This window comes from Tinamus guttatus, unplaced genomic scaffold (genome assembly GCF_059628265.1).
Source record: "Tinamus guttatus ecotype Peru unplaced genomic scaffold, ASM5962826v1 Tinamus_guttatus_pri_ptg000434l, whole genome shotgun sequence".
NCBI classification, from domain to species: Eukaryota; Metazoa; Chordata; class Aves; order Tinamiformes; family Tinamidae; genus Tinamus; species Tinamus guttatus.
In genome coordinates, this window is record NW_028288968.1 from 1,847,440 (window position 1) to 1,869,503 (window position 22,064).

The 22,064-nt window shown below is 45.4% G+C and overlaps 1 protein-coding gene across 1 annotated transcript in view; it reads left to right on the plus strand.

Moving 5' to 3' along the window:
• The window catches only part of EXOC4 (exocyst complex component 4), a 301,672-nt gene that overhangs the window by 217,355 nt on the left and 62,253 nt on the right, over nucleotides 1-22,064 (plus strand). Inside the window, exon 12 of the mRNA XM_088531798.1 lies at nucleotides 19,782-19,918. Within this exon, the coding sequence (XP_088387924.1) occupies nucleotides 19,782-19,918 (137 nt within the window). The remainder of the gene's footprint in view (nucleotides 1-19,781; nucleotides 19,919-22,064) is intronic.

Below are 22,064 nucleotides of genomic sequence, written 5' to 3' on the forward strand. Positions count from 1 at the left end.
CGTGTCTTTGCAATGCCACCACCAACAGAGTTTTCAGGGTCCAAGAACAAATCCTTCAAGGTGAATCTGTATCATTAGTTCTGCTCGCTAAGGGTTGTGTGTAATGGACTTTCAGAGGTGATGGCCCTCTCTGCAGCAGCCTCTACTTCCACCCTCAAGCGTTGAGTTGGAGTTAAAGCATTGACCACTGCTCCAAGAATTGCAGCTTGCTGAGCTGCTGCCATCCCAAAATCCCTGCTGGGAATGGGGTCTAACTTTCCGTTTTCAGGGAGCGTTGGAGGGTGCCGGCCGGCAGCTGTCGGCTTCGATCCTTCTGCAGCAGGAACCCTCGGTGGACAAGCGGGCGAGACGTGATGGTTTATGACACATGTGCTGACCACGTCAGCGCTCTGTCAATCCGATCTTCAGAGCTGCCTTTTTTGACACATATTTGACTTTACCGGCTATCAGAGGCGTCTTCGGCTTTTAGTCCATGTAGGAAGAGCAGCCGGCAATCAACGGGGAGACAAATCGCCGGAAAACCAGGGGGATCAAATTAGTTAGGGAGCAGAAGTGGCATTAAGCCTCCAAGGTTACCCTGAGAGGGGTGTGAGGAGAGGACCTCTTGGCCTCTCCCTGTCTCCTGTCTCCCTCCTGGCTTTCCTAGTCGGATGAGTGGGATCCCAACCAAAGGGGAAGCAGAGCTGTTCTCCAGTTCTCGCACGCTAGAGACGGCCTGGCAAAATAGAGAGAAATCACAAAAGTCGTCGCCGTCTTCTTGGCCTTCAAGGTCAACATCTCATTCACAGGTCCTGCCCATGTAGCTTCACATCCCTGTGCAGCTACTTGATAGATCCTGGCTCCGTAGGTGCTGCAGCCATCAAAATGGGTGGATTTTTACCTCCTCTCTTCTGAGTTAATAGGTTTTTTTAAGGGCAAATAGAGGGACTCTGTGCACCGTCTGCTTCGTTCTTCCCACATCTTTTCCACTGATTGCTTATATTAATTAGCCAACCAACTTGACAGGCTGCTTTCACCAGTAATACTGCCCTTGTACATCTTCATTTGGCCACATCCACTGAGCCCACGTGGCTGCTCTGCAAACCAGCCTTGATATTTCCTGTGCCACATGCTGTAGGTGTCCCTGCTTAGCAGGGGGGTTGGACTAGATGATCCCAAGAGGTCCTTTCCAACCTCAGCCATTCTGTAATTCTGTGTGTCTGATATTTGTAAGTCTGGAGCACAAACCATTTGCCTTGGCCGTGCTCCCATTTATTGAATGATTAAGTGACATATTTCTCATTTGTAACCTTGAATGTGCCAAATCCTTGACAGGGAAGACCATGTCCACCATGTCGCTGGGATGCTGAGGCACATGTGAGTCTTCTTCTTAAAGGGTCATTTGGGAATGGAAGTGTCAAGGCTTGAATTTAGTAACCACAAAAGCAACATTTCACTCGACCTTCCTTCTTTCCTGCTGGCTCACCTTTCTCCCCTAGGTATTTCTTGCATTTAAATCAGTGATTTGATTTCTCTATGATCATTTCTATGACACACGACCCTATCCATCTGCAGTGTCCAGCTCTTAGCACTGTGCAGATACAAAAGCAAAGTGTGATAAACTGCACTTAAGGGCCCTAGATGTCATTCTGTACCCAAAAGGCCTCCAGGATTGTCTTCCACAACTCTGTTTTCACTAGGAAGATTTAACTGGGACTCAGTTGCCATGGGTTTTTTGAATGTCCCATTTGCAATAATGCAGAATTTTCTTCTCCTCATGGTTTGCTTCCTGAAAACCTAATGCAGTTCACACTGCAAACTCATGCAATGCACTTTATAGATAATCCAAGAGGAAAAACTTTCCCCCATTCTTGTTGGGCTCACCAAAAGCCACATTCCTCCTTTTTTCCCGCCTGGCATTTGAAGTCTGGCCTCGTTTCCCTTAGAAAGAATAATTTCCAATTTTTGAAATGTTTTCCTAATCAGAAGTGCTGCATGAGAAGAGGCACGGTGTTTTAAATAATTGATGGCTACTTTATTGAGTTCTCAGCACTAATTCATCCTCCTTTTGAAGCGCTCAGATGTCCAAAGGAGGATTCCTTTTTACGGCGCGTTCATCTTTTGAAGAAAAGTTCATTTTCATAATTGCATTTCTTTTTTTTTCTTTTTTCTTCTCTCTGCACTGTAGCTGCATGCTGGGAGGGGAGGGCTGACATACCTTGGAGCTCCAGCACGCTCTAAAATGCCGTTATTACTGCTTCGGTGGCTAATTTCCACGCCTGCCATCCTTTTGCCAAGGGTTAATTATACCTGCTTTAAAAGCATGTTTTGTAATGTGACACCCGACTCTTGGGAAAAGCAAATGGAAGATTCATCTGTTGTTTGAAAAGAGGGGAAAAGAGACCATTTTTTGGTCGGGACCATCCTTACGTCTACAATGCCCCGTTGGGTGGAAGGGTTGCAAAGAGGTGGACACAATTTGGGAAGATTGAGCGTGGTGTTTTGCCCCATGCAGCAATCCCAATTCTGGCTGGTATGGGCTTGATGCGACACTCACTGGGTCATTTAAGCAATTAGGATGTAGTTCCAACTGCAATGTCTGGAGAGCTTCAGTTTCCATAAAGTATGTTTATGCACAGAGCAGGAATAGCACAAAATGATGCAACTCCGTGTTTGTTAGAGTCCTGCCTCGGGCTCTGTTCTGTTTCTATTAATTAGATGCTGATTACAGCTGCTGGAAAAGCTGCAGACAGCAGAGACTTGAACAGCTTTGGGTTTGTAAAGATAGTATCCAAGATTGCCATCTTCGCTGACCTTGAAGTCAATGGAGTTGCAACGGATTTCTTCCAGTGCGGGCGAGATGCGATCTATCCCATTAACTCTCCATAATGTCTGTAGTCAGTCATTTTAAACATTAAAGGACAGGGAAAAAAGATACGTTCACTGAATCGCATCGGGCTCCTGTTTGCATTAACAACATCAGCCTCAATACCCTCTTGAGCTGCACACAATTAAAGCAAAAACAGGCTTGAAATCGAGGCAAATGATATGTTGAAGCCTGGAGGAGGCACTTCTGCAAAGGGCACGGAGATTTGTCTGCTCTGTTGTTTCCTACGGCGTTTCAGTTAAAGCAATTCCGTGTTCTTGTCGTGCATCCAGCCGCTGTGAGCAGGGACGATGCTTCTGCCCGTGGCAGAGGAATCCTGCACGCTCTGGATTGGGAACATTGCTTTGAAAAATCCACTCACAGATGAGCACAACCTCATCCTAGGACTCTTTGAAAACTACGTTGCATCCAGAACATGCATCTAAGTTGCAGCCATTGCATTTTTTTACAAAATAACCATCCGAAGCCACGTTTTTCTTTCTAAATCCCTTCTTCTCATTCCCACGTGAAAGGTATCAGCCAAGATTTACCCTTTTATTTTGTGCTGACATTGCCCCTTGATTTCCCACGAGGTTAGATTTATGTTTTCACATTCACGCTGATTCCCTTTAATCCTTGCTGTGTTTGGGGTTTGATTGGATTCGTAGTTCTTGCTAATGAATTTGTGTACATGGCCTCAGAGACGTGCCTGCTGATGACAGGCTCCCTGCTAAAGCTGGAGAACAGAGGAATCATGAAAAGCAAGAGCTCATCTAGGAGCTGGAGCATCATCCAAATTTAGGCCCTGGTGTTTCATCTGAACTTGAGAAATACTGGCAAAGCAAATAATAGAACTATATTTTATATGTGCAAGTCTCACCCCTTGGTGGGCTGCCACGAGCTTTGGGAAGGCAGGTGGGTTTTCCTACTTTTGCAGATGGAAAGATGGATACCCAAAGAGGAGTGCAGGAAGGGATGCTCATGAAAGTGTCCAAAGTCGTTCAAACAGGGACTAATGAAGCTGGGAATGTTCCCGTGGCCTCTGGATCATCCCTGCCTGTTCAAATCAGTGGACCATGCCACGTTTAAGAAATGTCCCCGCTCAGAGCAGCATCGCATGCTGCTGGGCACGATGAAGCTTTCCCTTCCCTCCGATGAATCATCTGTCAATAACTGCTGAAGGGGACAAGAATCAGGGCATACAATGACTGCCATCCCACGAAGCAGAAATAAATGTCTTCCAGACTATCCAGTAAATAAATAAATAACAGAGAGGAATAGCTTGAGAGCTTGAGATGAAGTGGTTGATGCTATGAAAATAAGGACACCCTTGACAAATGGACTTGGACAAGCAAGATCTACCCATAGTTGAGTGTAAGCCAACAAATAACTGGACCAAGTATGTTTTTTTTTTTCCTTAAAAATGAAATAATTTGGAAATGCTGGCAGGGTTTGTCAAGGCAGCAGAATTGCATGTAACTGAAATGGATTTCCTGCAGGTATGTAGGCACACACTGAAGTTTCTGTATCGTGGTAATGCAGCCTGAGCATCTTGTTGTTGCCCTTAGCGTGGTGCCACACAGCTGGGCTGAGCAGCTGCCAGAGACACTGGCTACCATCAAAAGCCCCCCTGCTAATTTTTATATTAATAAAATAATGACCGTCGCCAAGACCATGGCGATGGAGGTACAAGGAGGAGCCAGTTGAAGTCTTGAAAGAGGGCAGAAGGCTTTTCAAATCAAAATAGTGATTTGACGGTGAGTGCTTGCAAAATGGGACTTAATATGCTCAGGCAGGGATGTTTGGGTGCGTGGAAAGAGTGAGCTTCACAAATCTACTCTTATTTTTTCATATAATGGGAATACAAGCTCTGGAGCATTAAACAATCCAGCCTTGAAGAGGGGAAGGCGTTTATCAGTACCTTAGCTTTTGTTTTGTTCAGTGCTGCTCTCAGCCTGACATGTTTTCGTCTGTGTTTTTTAAAAGGAAAAAAGGGAAGAAATTGCCCTAATGGAGCAGAGAAGCACAAATCCCTTGATGATCGGCAGCTAAGTTAAGTTAATGTGCCCACTCGATTGCACTTGCAGCAGAAAGCTCAAGTTCAGCACATGGTGATGATGCCAGGCCTGCAGCAGCACAAAACCCTCCAAAAAGGGGTTAAATCCAAGTTGCTTTGTCTATTTATTGGAGTATGAGCTGGAACTTCACAGGCAGTGTGACTGTGGAAGGTGGTCCTCTTTATGGTGGTATAATCCCATGGACATTGAAGGCTTTGAGGATCTTCTGTTTGGGAATTTTCTCTTTTCTACAGTTATAGTAGGGCTGTTTCCTGCTGCTTGAGAAGTGACAGGTAACTCCATTAGCTTGTCCTGTGAATCCTCTCGTGAGCTGGCCCAAATATCACCATCCCCAGCATCTTCTTACCCTAGTTCCCTTTGCCTCATGTTGGGTGGAGGATTTGCTCATGCAATGATGAACCCCGTTGGTTGAGCCCCACTTCTGTGTCAGGCACCTTTCCCCCGAGTTACTGGAACTTCCCTTTCAGTAGGTTTGCATGGGTATCACCTTGGCTTTTTTAATTTAAAGCACATTTCCTCCATGTATCATTTGGCACTGATCCATATTTGAGTAATGAGAGAGGTTGTTTTCCCTCTGATGAGGAAAATTATTTTAAATGTTTTTCTCCTAATAAGTCAGCAAGTGTTGGAATGGAGGTAATGAAATAATGACGGGGGAGCATCTCCCCCTGAGTTTACAGCAGTGACAAAAAAGAAAGTGTCCTCTTTGACAGACTCCAGTTTTTGCTTCTAAGTTTTCCTATTATTCCCTTGATCTTTTGCTTTGCTCTTAATAATCGAGCACTTCTTGAAGGTTTAGGGTGGCCTTAGAGAAATACCCTTAAGTCTGGTCTTGCTGCACTATCCAGTACCACTGCGAACAGCTATGAGTGCCAGTCCTACGCTAGACCACTTGTATTCCCAGGAGGTGACACCCATCGTTACCTCTTCCTTCTCCTTTTCCTCCCCAAAACCCTCAACTGGGACCTAAACCCACTTATTCCGCTTATCCCTCCAGATCCCATGTGGAAATCTGGAGCTCAGCCACATCCCTTCATCTGTCTGTTCCCCACTGTGCTACTCTAGAGCCACCAATAGTGAAATCACCAACCCCAGGCTCCCTTCTCCTCCTGTCCTGGTCTTCTTTGCTTACCCTGAGTAGAAGGTGATGCTTTGGGGCCTTCCTTGGTGGCATCCAGTGGATTATTTGGGGGAATTCACAGTAGCTGCTGCTCAGAGCAAGGAGCCACTGCCAATCATCTGAACGGTGGCAACTGCCTGAATTAGAGGTGCAGTTCAAACCAGCATCTCCCTCAGGAAAGTTGGGAGCTGTCACGGGGTTGAAGGGATTCCCAGGACACCAGCTGCATGAGACTGTTTGGAAGAAGGTTTTGGTGGGGTTGTCATCCCCAAACAGCCCGTCCAAGAGGACTTTCAGCATCTTCTGCTTATTTCCTGCTGACCCTTCTCAGGTGGCTCTTTGATCTCAAAAGATGAAAATGGCTTCAAATGCAAGAAGAGAAGTGACCACAACATGTCTGGGATTGATTTATAGCAGTAGGATAAATCAAGGTGATTCATGGATTACTTCTCACATGCATGTTTTTAGTTGCATCATTTTTTGAAGCTTCAAGGAGATTGGAATGAGGATTGAGAATCAGCTCGTCTGGGGTGTTTTCACATCAAGGTGCTAACTTTGGGTCATGTGTGTTACTGGCAGAAAAAGGCTCTTTTCCCTGCCTCGTCTTCCGCCTCCCTGTATAAATATCAAGCAAGAGTAAATCCACAAGTGCTTGCTAGGGCCATATCCTGCAATAACTTAATAAAGGACGTTTATTATGAGCATTAGTTCATGCCCCAGGATTCTTTTTTTTTTTTTCAGGTAATTGCATAATAAAGCATTTGCATTTAGAAGTGGTTCATTTTGAATCACCTTTTTTCTGGTGAAAGCAGCAGTCACGGCACAAATCGAAGCATTTTTTACTTTTGTGATCAGCTCCCTTCGGCCCATGTTGGTGCTCTCTTTGCTTCCCCATCAAGCATTTTTTACTTTTGTGATCAGCTCCCTTCGGCCCATGTTGGTGCTCTCTTTGCTTCCCCATTGATTTATGATCACCTGTAGCCTCCAGCCTCCTTCCCGGTTTATTTTTGTGCACTGCGCTTTTATGAAAGGCAAAGGAAAATGGAAGTAGCAGCAAAACTTGAGACTATAATTGCTTTTTCAATCAATCTCAGATTGAGCTGCTGTGGGAAGAAAATGCAAGAATGTTTAAAAATATGTTTGTATTTCCAGTTTATTGCAGAAAAAAAAAGCCCAAATATGTTTTCGCTCTGTTCTAATACTCTTCTTATCCTTGGTGCTGCAAATTATTAAAAGGGTAGAGGGGAATATTTAGGTAAAACCATGAAAATTGGTCAATAAAAGCATGCTTTTCTCTGACCCTTTTGAGACTTTTGTGTACTTTGCTGTAAATGGATTAGTAGCATTTTTCTTGGCTGAATTTTATAAATTTAGCAGGAGATCTGTGGGGTCGCCGCATCGGCAAAAACCTCACTTTATTCAGACCTTTTCCAGGGCTTGCTGAGGTCCGAGAAGCAAAACATGAGGATTTGTCCCATTTGCAGTGTCTGCTTTGGGTATTGCCCACGTCAGGAGAGTGGGAGGTTGGTGCGAGTCCGCGATGAGCAGAGAGGTCTGCACAGTGCCCAGAGCTGGGAGCAAGACTGATTAAGGAATTATTTCTTGGTTTTGGTAACAGTATGAACTCAGTTATGGCTGTTAGAACACATTTTATTTTTATGACCTTCTTAGTGCTGATTTGGTATGTTTTCCTTTCAGTTCTTTGCATCTCATAAAAAGTATTTTTAAAAAGCATCCAATGTGAGTCCTGTTCCTATCGGCCTAGAGTAAGTTGTTGCTGGACTGCATGGTCCAATGGGGAGCAGTGTGATGAGAGGTCTCCCTCAGGTCATCACCTACAACAGCCCAGGTGGGGCCAGCCTGGACCATCATCTTCTCTAATAAACATGTGGCAGCAAACTGGGAGCAGATGCACAAGGAGATGAGATATCCCTTGGTCGTGTGATCAGTGGGGTAGAGGAGATGGCTGAGCCATCAGGTTTTAATCCACTCGCTCATCTCTGTTGGAGCCAGTGAGGGTTTTGAGAGGATCAGCGCTCCAACCTGGTAGGAGACAAGGCCGCTGCAGATCAGGAATGCCACATAACACATACCAGGTTATCTGAGTGATGTCCTTGCTGCCTGTGCGGTGGTCACTGAGCTTTTAAGAGAGGATTTTTGAGTTTTGTCTCCATCACTCAAGGATCAGGGGTGTTGGGGGTTGGCAGGGTCTGCTGTAAACACATAGGATGGGGAAAATCTTCCTTTTCCTCCGCCCTTGTCATGGTCTCTGGTCACTCAGATCTGTCCCCTCATGCCTTTCCCAACTGCATCAAGTCCATCTTGGTAGATGGGTTAAACACTGAGCCCCATCACAAAGGCTGCTGAGATGTTGCCTCACTCATCTCGTCCGTTGCTGGATCTAATCACACATCCTTGTGTGAGGGAGTTCCAGACTCTTGTTACCTGTCGAATGAAACGTTCAACTTTTTCATTTGGAGTACAGCCACGTGTGCAAATGCCTCTGCTTTTTCTCTCTAGGCTTTAGAAATCTAGGAAATAGAAGCAGAGCGGTGAGAGATACTTCTTGGATCATGAAGTCGCTATCCCTGCCATATGCACTGCGTCATACCATCACGTTTCATAAACATGTTAAGTCTAGCTTCAAAGCAGCCAGGATTTCTTTCCCCATAGCTCTGCTTTAAGGATGTGTAGAGTCCAGTTGCTTTCGTGCTTTACCATTCCCCTAATTCTTAGCCTAAATAATATTTATGGTTGTTTATCAGTCTTGAACTCAGCTTGCGGACGTGGTGCCTACTCATTCAGGTTGCTGAATTTGATCTGTCTACGTTTCGCCAAGTTTCCTTTGGGACTAACATGATGTAGATCGCTTGGTCCATCTACTCTGAGTTCCTTTTTGGAGCTCATTAATGATCTATGTTAAAGAGCAACAGATTTGGTAGAGAAGCTTGAGGCCGTTCTTCTCAATGCGATTTGGTCATTTGGCCTTAACTACTGATGGTCTCTCAGGCAGTTTTGGATGCAAAACTTTGCCTCTTGTTCTGTGACTTCTAGTAATCCTTTTTAGAGAGCGCAACTGTGAAACCTCCTCAGAGGTCTTTTTGGAGGTTTGTATTTATCTAACAGAAAGTTGAGCTGCTCTTCAAAGGACTTAGACATTATAAGCCATTTCCAGCTTCTTTGTCGCAAAGCATGGTCTTAGCAATCGTAAATTAGAAAGTCCTGCCACTTCAATCTAAGCAATCCTTCATCTTTTGTGAAGCTGAACTGCTTGCGACTGCTGCGAGTGCTTGACCTCAGCTGCCTTCATCCCCCAGGGTCCATCAGACAAGACTCTCCCACCTTTGAATTCCTCAAGCTGAACGTGAATAGGTGTGAGATGACTCCTGGGAGAAGGGGACGTGAGAGTGAGGAAGGGATTCATTTGACATTGGGTCATGGATGCGTTCATCGCATCCCACTTCTGCCTTTGCTTTGTAGGCCGGACTGTCTCTGGCCTACCCTTCTCTTGCTGTGCTCACAGCTTGGGAGCGAAGAAGAAAGGTCCGAGAGTGGTAAGTCATCATGAGAAGACATCTGCAGCTGCAGGATCCACTTCTCTCCTTGCTTTCTGTGAACTGATGCCTTGGGGAGGCAGCAAATATCGTTATGGTTCTCCTGCATATTGGACTCCAATGAGTATTTATTTGAACATTTGATATTTTCTGGTTCATCTCGTTATTTTCCCTTCATTGGCTGTTTCCCTGACCTTCTGTGTCTTTACTCCTCAGACAACGTCAAGCTGCTGTTTTAGGAGGTGGGATAATAGTCTCCTTTTCCTCTGCCCTTTTCCCCCGCACACGCTGTGGAAGAGGGTTTCAAACCCTCAGTTCTAATGAATGCTGTGGAAATCACTCCAAGTTAGGCTTCTTTTGACATGGATATTGCAGAACTTGGAATTTATGTATGGGGTTGGCTTCTTGGAAAGCAATCCGAGCTTAGCTCATGTCTTGGGGCATGAAAATTTCCTCCCCTTTGCAGACATGACACTCAGTAGCAACAGCCAATGGTTATGCTGAGAGAATGGTTGATCACTGAGCTTGTGAATATGTTCTGGCTAAAAAATATATATTTCTTAAAGCTAATTGGTCTGCTGTTTGGGAGAAATGCCTGGATTTTGTTATCACTGCCCCTCTGCATCAGATTCCCAGAGTCTTCGAGCATTGAGGAGTCATGGTTGCACAATGGGATCCAGTGAATCTCCTACCAAGAAAGAAATGGGGATGTTAACGTTTATTTTGGGGGACCAATTTGGTGATTGATACTACTGCTCTCTCACCCTGGGGAAGATGCTCCAAAAGTGCTTCTCCCACCTTAGGATAAAACAAGAAGACAACAACAACACAGATGAGCAGCTCAATAAATTAATCGGTCCTCAGACGCGGCGCGGCTACCGTTGCTTGCGGCAATGTCTTGATGCTTGCACTTCTTCGGCTCCCCGTGTCAGCACGGCATCGCTGTGGAGCTCTCGACAACATTTGAGAGACAAATTATCTCCATTCGGAGTTAATTTCTGTCTCCCAGCAGGGCTCTGCTGTGACCCTGCTGGGTTTGGAGATGCTGTTGCTTGGTTAATAGATGAATGTTTTGTGGCCGAGCGTGTCTGCGCTCTGCCGGTGCCAAGGCTGGCTTCTCCCTCGCCGTCTCTTTGCAGCCAGCATTGCTCAACCTAAATGGATTTATTCACAGGACAGGAGCTCGACTGTCATTAACACGGGGGAAATAACGGATGAGCAAACGCTAAAACAAAACGCTCATTCTGTGCCAGCCGTAACTGCCTGGGAGGTCTCTTAAAGACGTTCTGCAGGGAGCCATCTGCTCCAAAGGGGACATGGGGCTGTCAGGAAATGATACACACGTTCGAGGCGGGAAGGGAAGATCTATGGTGTCCTCCAGCCCGTTTCGAAGAGGGACTGCTCATTACCGCCTTGCCAGCGCCGGCTGGAAAGTGAGCAATGGCATCGCGGGTGTTATTAGACATCTCCTTAATGAGCTGACCCAGTCGGTCTTTCGTTGCTGAATTTGGTCTTTCTTATTTTTTCTCCTGCAACATGATTTAGGAGAAAAGAGATCTCCTTATTCATTGCCCTTTTGCTGAGTATCTGTGTTTTGAAACCATGATTTTGTGGTTGCGCAGCACTTTGTGTTGCTTTGCTACGAATGAAGTCCTGAATTATGAGAAGACGGTTGCTAAACTGCAGAGTAGTTCATATTTTGCTCATTGTAAGAAGCTCAAAAAAGGAAAAATATTCATCTTTTGGTGTGGGAAACTGTGAACTGCAATTGAAGGCTGTTGCTTCTTTGAGTTTGTTTCAGCTTGGGCTTATTTTGGGGTTGAAGTAGAGATTTGTGAACAGATCTTGATAAAATAACACAGCAGCATAGGGAATATGAGCCCTCCCTGTGAATGTTCCACCATGCTGTGGCTTTGCATGGAGCTGAGTAGAAGGAAGTCTTGCAGATGTGGTTGAAATCCCTTGGAAGTGCAGGAAATAGGAGTTGGGGAGCACGGAGCACAAACACGCTCTTGTGCTGGAGGGTCTGGTGGTTAGAGCATGGACCTCCACTGCAAGGCATCCAAATTGAAGTCCTTCTGCTGCTTGAATGGTCTGGGAGAAAATTCGTGCTCCTTCCTATTGGGTTCCCTACCACTGAGCCAGGTATAGCAAAGTTGGGTCTGCAAATAGGCACTTCAGCATGGGCTTGTTCTAGAGGAAATGATAAAGAGGTCCTCGATCTTGTTCCAGCTTGCCGGGGGAACCCTAAATTAGAAACATCAGAAGTTACTTGGAGGGAAAAAAAGTTGCCATCCTCACATCATCTCTTGCACTTTCTTGGCTTGCGTTGGGCAATGAATCCCCCTTATGATGATTTTTTTCTCCTGTACAGCAAAGATCACCCTTAGCCCTGCAGGGACTGAGCTGCAGAAATGGTGGCTTCCAGCAGCATCCTGGAATATTTTTGATTTCTCTTCCTGCTTCCTCCCTAATTCCCTTCTTTAGGAGAGAATTGTCTACAGGTTTACCCCAAACCCTTGCACAAAAAGAAAAAACAAGCTCCACTGTCCCTTTCATTTAACTGTCTTTTTGGCTGAATCAGGCTTTCCCATTTAAACCACGGTAAACCTGGCAATTATTTTAGCTGCCAATTTTAGCGTATTTTTGGATGTGGTGGTAGGAATCAAACCCATTGACTGGGCTCTTCTGCAGAGCTCTGCAGTCTCCCTGGGCTCCCCAAGGGTTCCTTGGGAGCATGCAGAGCACCTAACCATGTTAGCTAGAATTGAGTTAATGAAGATTAAGAGACTGGGGGGACAGAGCATGAAGTTCAGGGCTCCAAGGTGATCCTGGGTGACCTGTGCCTTTCCGGGTCCATCCTGGTTGGATGTCACCGTCTCAAAACCCACCAGTGATGTTGGTCTTGTCAGTCTACATGGTAATTGAGCCTTATACATGAGGCTATTTGACACTTATTCCAAATGCTGACAAATGGCCTCATATTTTTAGCAAGGTAACCCCTTTCTGTGGCAGAAACCCGGATTGGGTCAACTCCTAGGGCTGTGTGATGCTGAGTAGCCTGTACGTGTGGCTCATTAATTAATTTGGCCTTTTTATTTCGAGTGCTCTTGCACATTATGACTTTTTGCTAGTTCTCATTGAATTTAGATCATAATTTTTCTCTGTCCTGATAAGTTTTTACATCGACATCCACATATGTAGCATTAATCCAGTGCCACAGCATCTACTTTTTTGGCTCTGCCCGGGTAGACCGTTCTCCTTCCATCCTTCCTGGTTGCTTTTGTTTCTCCATAAGCAGTTAATGACATCTGTCAAGAGGAAAACCTTTGCTGATGTTGTCCTTAGGATAAAAAATACCATGTTGGGGATGTTGTATCATTATTTTTACATGCTTTGGCCCTTTCATTGTGTGATCTGTTTTATGTTCCGTCTGCATCAGGTGGCAGGATGGTCCTTGCCAAGCATTACAGGAAAACAAAAGAGGAGTCCAGATTTTTCATGACAATTTTTGCACACAAGTTAGGATACTATTTACTCACGTTGGCACCAGAACTTGAGAAACGTGATTTCAGCTGCCTCAAAGGTACCTAGTAAACAGGCAGGACTTCAATAAGTTGCATATCTAGGATTGATCTCAAAAATAATTGCTTAATTCAAAGCTCAGACAAGCCTGGATGTCGCTTCTGGAGAAGCCGTCGTCTCAGGCCGGCTGCCTCGGTTGTGCTCCCCATGTCCTTCCAGGAACATCTTTTCCTGCTCTTGGAGCATCCATGCACCCTTCTGCTCCTGGCAAGGCATTTTAAGTGGTTAAGTGCACTTTTAATCTTGGTACTCTTACATCAGGAAAAAAATAGATCTTAGTCTACTTAGTCTTAGTAGACTAAGTCTCCTACAGTATTCATAAAAATAGAGATGTGTCTTATTCCCTAAAGCAGCCTAAGCATATGAAAACATTTATTTTGGATAGATTCACAGAATTGATGTCCTGCTCATGATGAACATCTTTAATGTCATGGTCCACATTCAATCTGTATCAGGTTGCAGGCGGTTGATGATGTTGAGGTGTTACGACAGGGAGAGATACGTGCCCCTCAGCAGTAGAAAACAAATTGCCTCCTTGCCTTGAGTTTTCCTGTATTTGGGACCGTTGTTGTGCCAAATCCTAAAAAAAAAGAGACACTTCTAGGGATATTCAGAGGGGCTGAAAGTGTCAGGGACCATCTCTCGAACTCCTGAGCTGGAAACCATGCTCAGAATAACTGGATCTTGCTCCTTTTCATCACGCTCTCATGCAAATGTCTATTGATTAGTAAAGGAGGAGCCTGGTTGGCACTTGACACTTCTGTGTGATAAACAGTTATGCAGCAGTAAAGAGGGTATATTAAAGGGTAAAAGCTAATGACTTTTCTTGTGTATGCAACACATTAAAACCAGCAGGAAGCTCCAGCTATTTTATCATGCTGCTAATGTCCCTGACAACATTCACTGGGTGGGAGTGAATGAATGGAAAGCCATTTGGAGAAGTAAATTAAAATACCTTAAAAAATGTCTTTAATAATAGCTACAGAACTCAGCAGGAGGAGAGAAGGGAGAGATACAAAAGACCTATTAAGTTATCCAGTCCATCTCCCTGCCACAGCCATGGTGTTCCTTATCACACACTTACTAGTTTATCATTCCGGGTAGATTTAAATGTCTCAAGTGCCAGTGCCTCTGATGAGAGAGTAATCTACTGGCAAGAAGATTGGACTGTCACAAACGTTCCCCTGTGTGCAAGCTCATTTTTTCTTCTCCACTTGCCTCCTGTGTGGCACATGGAGGTGTGAAATGGGAATAAATGGAGGAAAATCCTCCTGCAAGTATTCACTTTGATCTTTCCTAAATTGCCCCGTTTCCTAGGGCATTTACTGCTGCTGTCCTCGATTTTTGAGGTAGCATCTCCTGGAACAGGTCCCATCCTCAAGCTCTCAAGGGGCTGAAGAAGGGAGGAAGATGTCCACAGGGGTCTTTGTTTGGAGACAGCCCTTGGCATGTGGCACACGGTGGCTTTGGGGAGAAGTGGCACATGTGAAGCAAGACGTTGCTGGTCAGGAGCCTTCCATAAGGCCCCACTTCTTCTCCAAGTACAATCCTCTGCAGTCACCTCTGCTTAGAACAGCCCAGTTCCTTTTTTGCAAGCTCTTGGGTGTGCTGCCTGTGAGGCGATGTGCTAAGAATTCCCTTTTGGGGGAATTTTGAAGAGTTGAATAATTAGCATCTGATTTTGCGTGCGAGATTTGCACTACTAATCCTGTAAAGAGCCACTGCACCCAGATGATTTTTGTTTCAGAGCTTCTGGGATGACAGGGGCTTTGCTGTTTGGTTGCTTTTAAGTATATCCCGGGTGTCTTTTACCATTGAATTTTTTTCAGATGAAAAGCAAAATAAATGGATCTGATCTGTGGTATAGTCAGCCAGAGGAATTCTCCCAGTAATTTCTAAATCAAGTCCATGGCTCTTTTAGAAAGCACCTGTGCTTGATTTCAAGCCTTTCCAGGATGCAGAGCCCAGCACATCCCACCATAAACTGTTCAAGTGGTTAATTCCCTTCACTGCTTAAAAATGTGTCCCACATTTCTCCTCTGGCCTGATCTAGCTTCAGCTTCCAGACACTGGATCTCCTTATGACTTCTTTTCTGTGGTTTGAAAAGGTTTAAATAGAATAAATAAGGAGCCTTATAAATATTCTAATGTCACAGCTGTTCAGGAGGTCAAGAAAAAATTTTTCCAGCTTTTCCTGTGCAAAGGTCTGAGCAGTAAAATATAATGATAACCAGCACATCCAATCGGAGCTGTCTCAAGCAGGCAGCTGAGCGGAGCACTTTGCATTGGAGAGGACCAGCGTTCACTTGTGAGGAGAGCAAAGCTGTGGTAGGATGTGGATTAACCATAACCCTTCACCTTATCAGCAGGTAGATGTCTAAGAGCAGGTCTGGAACTGCTGAACGTTGTCCAGGATCTGCTGCTCTTCCCTGGTGGCCTCGTGTGGGTCATGGGAGCCTCCTGCTGAACGGTCCCGCTCAGGGCTCTGCACCAAGGAGGACTGAGGTTTCCCAGGGATGGGAATTTCTCAGACAAAGTGGTCAAGAAGCTGTAATTAAAGAACGAGAAAATGCACAAAAAATACTGCAAGTCCAGATGTCAGTGTGCCTGGAATTTAACCATCGGTGGGCCTGGAAACGGTCCCGAACCCCCAGCTGCAGCTCAGCACTGAGAAGATGTTGAAGAGATGGGAAAAAACTTTAATCTCACCGATTAGAGCTTTAATTGCTGCTGTGCTCCATACAGCAGCTTTGTGAGTGTGAGGTTTCAGATATGGCCCGGCTTCAAAATTAGATTAGATTTTATTTCTTTCTTTCCCTTAGGTCCCATCCTGCAGTCATCTGGCGCCTTCCTCTGCCAAAACATCTTGAGGAGATTTATGAATCATGGGCAACAGTAGACTAATAATAGGCAACCTCTGGATTACGGCAGCCCCTACCTCCATCTGTTGGGTTTTCAGGAGCACGTTACGTGTGGTGGAGAGCCACGTTTCACGTGCAGGAGATATGAGAATGGGAAGAGTTTCAGCACTAAATGATCCTGGCCTAGAGGCTTAAGTGACTCTGTGTCTTCCTAATCGTTCCTGTGACCACGTGCCAGGGTGAAGGAGCTGGGAGAAAATGCACACGTGAGCCCACAAGGATCCCCAAATACTGCTGGGGAAGCAGCATCTTGGCTCTGATCCTATCTTGGGCAAATCTCCTCGTTTCTCTGCTCTTTTTTGCCCCATTTCTCAGCAGGGCAGTGTTACCTCCAAGTCTGCTTAGGCTTCTCCATCACTTGGGGCTTGGAAAACAGCATGAGCATAAGTCAACCTGCCCTGAAGCTGCATTAGCCAGGGCTACGGCTCAATGGAGAATCCAGGGCATATCAAGGGGTAACAGATGAATGTAAAACACCTGGAAAAGGAAAGCCACGGCATTGGTAATGAGTGGTGTTGCTCTCTTTAATCATGTTCCCTCCACAATCGCCTGTGGTCAGAAGTTCTCCAGAGGAAATTTTGTTTTCTTTGTATTAGCCTGAAAACCCCTTTCAAGCCTTCGCCCTGACAGGCTGCAAGAGTAACAAACTGCACCCTTGTCGTGAAGTTAGAACTCAACACCGTGCTGGTTTGCAGGTGTGAGGGGATGAATATTGTTCCAGGGATGAATTTCCTTGTTAGCATCTTTTTTTTTTTTTTTTTTAAAAAAAAGGCTCCATTGAAGTGTCTTGCCATAAAATTAGGCTTTGATCATACCCATTTGCTCTTAATGAATCCAGATGGGTTAGCAGCCACTGGATTGTACCTCTCTGATAATACATGCATTGCCTTTCATTTCCTCGCGCGGGCTCGCAGACGATGCCGGCTTGCTCTGGCTAACGAATCCAGCTGAATTAACGTGGCCTCCTGCATCCTAATTCATGGCATCCCAAGGGACGCATGCAGATGTGTCAGGATTGCTGTGCAAAAGGTTCAGATGTTGTGGAGAAATAGCCCCTACGTATCTGGTGCCATCGTCTTTCATATGGTAATCATCCTTTTCTTCTTCTTCTTTTTTAAGTTATGCAAGGAGCTTAGTATTCCTGTTAAATCAAAAGGCTTTATTCTAAAATCCAGATATTGGCAGGAGTTTAGCCGTGGTTTTAGTGCTGTAGGGAGGAGAAAGAAAACTGCAGAAACTCTGTAAACAAGCAGCAATGTTTTCTCTTTTAACGTGTGGCCATTTGATTTTTAAGCTGTTAAATTGTTTCCTCGGAGATTGAGGCACTTGATGAAACAGAAGCAGGGTGGATTACGCCTCGGGTTGATTCCTCTTTGGACATTGCCTGTCCAACCCATGGTATTTGCCTGGCAAGAGGATGCATGGAAGGATCCTTCCTCTTGCTAGCCAGAGCAGTTAATGCCATGGGGCCAGTGAAAATCCCAGCCAAGTTTTGCCAGTGATATCCTGGGGGATAATATGAACTGTGGTCACCCATGGAAAGTGGAGCCTCCAGGAGGACACTGTGGGATTTGAGTTGACACTGCACATCCTGCCCTCTCCAAGGATGCCATTAGAAACGTTCACGTCAGCAGCTTCAAGAGTCACTTCTTCCTCTCATGAGAGACAGTAAGTGGCCCAGTGGGCACCTTTTAGCTGTTCAAGCCATTGGTTGAGCAAACCAACCTCTGCTCAACCTCCTTGCTCTGATTTTGGTCCTTGTCTCCACTCAGCAACTGCGGGCGGCAGCTGCAGGTTGAAGGACATCAATGCCTTGAGGAGCTCCAACGCAATGAAGCAGTGATTATGGCCTGTCTCTGTCCCAGTGGGTCCAATCAATCAAATTTCTCCGAATTACACAATAATTTCCATACCCTGCTTGTCAGCCCAATGTGCATGATCCTACACCCCAGGGCAAGGTGCTGGATTGATGTCCCATTTTGGTGGGAGCGGGTGAGATTCCCCCTTTCTCTCTGGTGTGAATGCCATGTGCTAGGTGGTAATTGCAAAGGTCTTGGGCTATCCCTGAGTGCTAAATACTACTAATGAGCTGTGTGCTAACGAGCCCGTTGGTACTAAACCAGCAGTTGCTGCTGCTGCCACCTTCTCTGGGCCATCGTCCCGTTTGTTCGCCTGTGATGACTCTAGGCTACATGTTCTTTAGCGGTGCTTGCATCAAGCCCAGGGTGGGATTGACTATTTATGAAGGGAAAGATACTTGCAAGAGTAGGAGAAGCAGCATAAGAAAAAGAGCATCTGAGAGAGACCTTTGCCAAATTGCATTTTCGTTGGAGCAAAATAATGCTAAATTGCAGCTATGGAGGAGCAGGATTATGCATCAGGGTGATGGTACCACCCTTTAATCTGGACATTGCTACAGAAAAGGAAGTTGGGCTTGTAGGGACACTGCAGACACTCTGATTTTGGTTTTGATGAGCTTGTCCTCTGCAAACAACTGAGTGAATAAGTCCTCTTCCCATCCTGATTAATACACAGAAAAGGCTAAATTAATCCTTGGCAGAGCTCTGTTGAAGTCCCCGAAGTTTCCCCTGGGATAACTTGAGTGCAGAGTTTCTCAAAATTTGCAAGGGCTCTGTAAATCTGGGATGTTAGCAGACAGATGGGATCTCTTCTCCTTCAGGTTGTCTAAGTTCGTCAGTGTTTTCAGTTTGCAGACCTGCTGGTGTCTGCTTGTTTGCAGTATATCCTCTATTCTAGCAGGAGGGCTGCATGGCACTGCCTAAACCGCAGCCAGGAGCAGAAACCTGGGGTTTCCAAGAAGGGTTGTTGTCCTCAGCGCGTGCAATTTGTACTAACTTGAGCAGTGGCTACAGTCCTTAAAGGATACTCTAAAATCAGCAAGTCCAGCAGTACTGGTCAGATCGTCTGAAACACTAAAGGTTTGCAACTCCAACCAGAGAAGAAGGAAGGCAAAGGTTCGCAGTTCTAAAAATCAAGTTTTTTGAAGGTTGAGGTTTAGTAGAAGTTCTCAAACTTGAGTATCAGGCATGCAGAAAATGAAGGACTTGTTGAGCTTTGGAGCCACTCACTCCAAAGAGCCAAAATGTTTCAAACCTGATAAGCAGATCTCTAAGGCATTGTCTTCTATCTTGCATGATTTCTGCTTTTTCCTCTTTCATGCAGTTTTAGGGCAATCATAGGCTGGACTATTCCAGCATCTGCTCAGAGGCAGGGAGAATCAGCTGTACAGTAGCATCTGTGACACTAATTAAGAGGACATAAGGAGGCAGAATAAAATATGCACTGAACCCACTATTTGTACTTGTGCTTTTATTTTTTCTTTTTTACATATCGGTATGCACATGTAAATTCTGAATGAGCCCATTTAGTAGTTGTTTTGATGACTGTTTTTATGACGTGATTTCTTGTCTACTGACAATTACGATGAGAATCTGGCATCCATTAGCTAAAGCTCCCTGAGCAGTAAGTTTGGGACATTCCTAGTCCTCTGCAACCTAGACCTTGGGAGAGGTGGTTCTTCAACCCTTCATCAGTTAACGTTGCCCAAAATATTATTTGGATGCCTCTGTGTCTTTGGGGATCTGGGTTCACTATCCAGCATGGCAGCAGTGTGCTAATGGTGTGTCCTCACTCTGCCTTGGTGTCTTTCTTTTCCAGAGCACAGTAATTGTGGAGAAGACTGTTCAAGACCTTATGAACCTCATGCACGACTTGAGCGCCTATTCGGATCAGTTCCTCAACATGGTGTGCGTGAAGCTCCAAGAGTACAAGGACACCTGCACTCTTGCCTACAGGTACACCAAGTAACCCTGCTCACAGAGTAGAACAAATCACCTTTCTTTCATCACATTCAGGGGTTTTTGCCCTTTCACATTATGGTTTCTGCTCTTTCAGTGTGGGTGACAGTGGTAATAGCACTTGAAAACTATGGTGGCCTTTCTTTTAATCTGTTAAAAGTGATCTCAGCTGGGACATGGCAAGCACAAGGCATCATCTTTAATATAAAAAGTTGTCTATAGCAATCATGGAGCTCACATCCTTCAAAGTGAATGTTTGCATGAGATTTGAAAAAGCAGCTATATTTTGGTTGAGAGATTTGGGCATTCGAATCTCCTGGCAGTGTAGGAACTCTTCACCACCACACACCATAGAGGCGCTCTGGGTTTTGTGGGATTTTCCTAAAACTTTGCTTCAAAGGCTCATCAAACACATCCATCCCGTGTAACTGCTCCCCGGATGGCGCCGTGGCCGCTGGACACGGCCTGGTTCCGTAGGGTTTCCATGCAGGGAGCTGGGGTTGGATTCCTTCGGGCACTTGCCTTGTCAAAGGCTTCCTCGGTGGCTTTTAGTAAATAATCTGCTTTCTAAACATCTCAGTGGCCCCTCTGATAAATGACCTTCCCCAGAGGGAAGTGTGCCCCTTGCTGCAGGGATAAATACTTGGAGAGCAAGACGCTAACGAGGTTGCAGCAATGGGGGCTGTAATCACTTCGATACCTAATCCCCCTTAAGAGCTAATTGGGGCTGCTGATAGCAGGGGGAAAGGCTGAAAAGGCCCTGGTGCTTTCTGACCAAAAGCTTTAAGAAATTATCCCCTATTGCCTGATCTCGTTCAGGGGAAGCTTCGTCTGCTGAGTGGGGTCGTTATTATCAGTAATAACAGCACTAGCAATGAGCACATATGTGGGGCAAATGCTGTCCGAAAGCTGATGCAATTTTTTGGCTGCTCCTATGCTGTTGTCCAAAATCTTCATATTTTGTGTGAAACTTTATTGCCCAGAACCAAACAATAGAAGTAATTTCTTTTGCTTGAGTTTAGAGGTCCTTCCTCCCCTTCTTTCCTGCTACCAATCCTGGCTTTGGCACCTGCTGAGGAGTAATTAGGGCAGCCCTAATTTGGCAATACCCTGATTACAGCAGGAGGAAAAACAGGAAATGTTCTAGTTTTGCTGCTAGCAAATGACTGACTGAAATAGAAATCTATATCCATTTCAAATGAATCAGAGTGACGTAGCGGGGCCGGGAGCGATTCTGCACCCTTCGCTCATCCGTAAGGTGGCTGTGCCCTCTGCAGGGACTTCCCGTGCTGCCGTGCCTTGGTCCACGCACTCTCCTACTCTGGATCATGGTTTTCCCTCTGGTTTTAGAAGGACAAATCCTCATCTGGCCTCCAATTGATCGCGTGAGGGGAGGGATGATGGTTTAGAGCAGTCTGAAATCAGAAGAGACCCCGTGGAGCCTGGCCTGGCCAACAAGAAGAGCCGAGGCTCTTGGAGAAGGGAACATGAATCCTATCATCTCCCTTGGACACACAATAGGTATCAGCGTCTCCTCCAGAGTCCCAGCGTGGTCCTCACGTGCCACGGGCTGCTCTGGTGAGCTGCTACCAGCAATGGGATGTTGAGATAGTGACAGTTTTGGAGGACAGAGGAAGGGTTTGTGTAAGGTCCATGCCCAGCGTCCAGTCTTGCCTTGAGTCCCCAGTTCCTCGAGGAGAATACGAGCAAATCTGAATCAAAAATGTTCAAATGCAGCTCCTCAGAGCTGGAGAGCTCTTTGCAGTACAGATAACATGAAGGAATTCACAGACTTTTCATGTTTGATTTCCCTTTTGTCCTGGTTTCTCTAGTGAGTGCAAAGCAACTAATGAGGCTAGATGTGAATGGGTTAGATATTTATATACACAGTAACTATGAGTTTAGTGTTTTAATTGGTGACGAGTTTCAGAATCATGTTTAATCTGATCTAGACGAGATCAGGGAGGGATAAGGGAAAATCTAACCAACTCAAGGTAGCTGCCCTTAATTTGAATCTTTCTTTTTAGTTTCTCTCCAGCACCCTTCTCAGATGTACCTTGATGTCTTCAGCTCCAGAGCTAAGCTGTTTCCATATCCTTCTGCAATAATTTATCCCATGTTTAGTTATATTCATGGTAAAGCT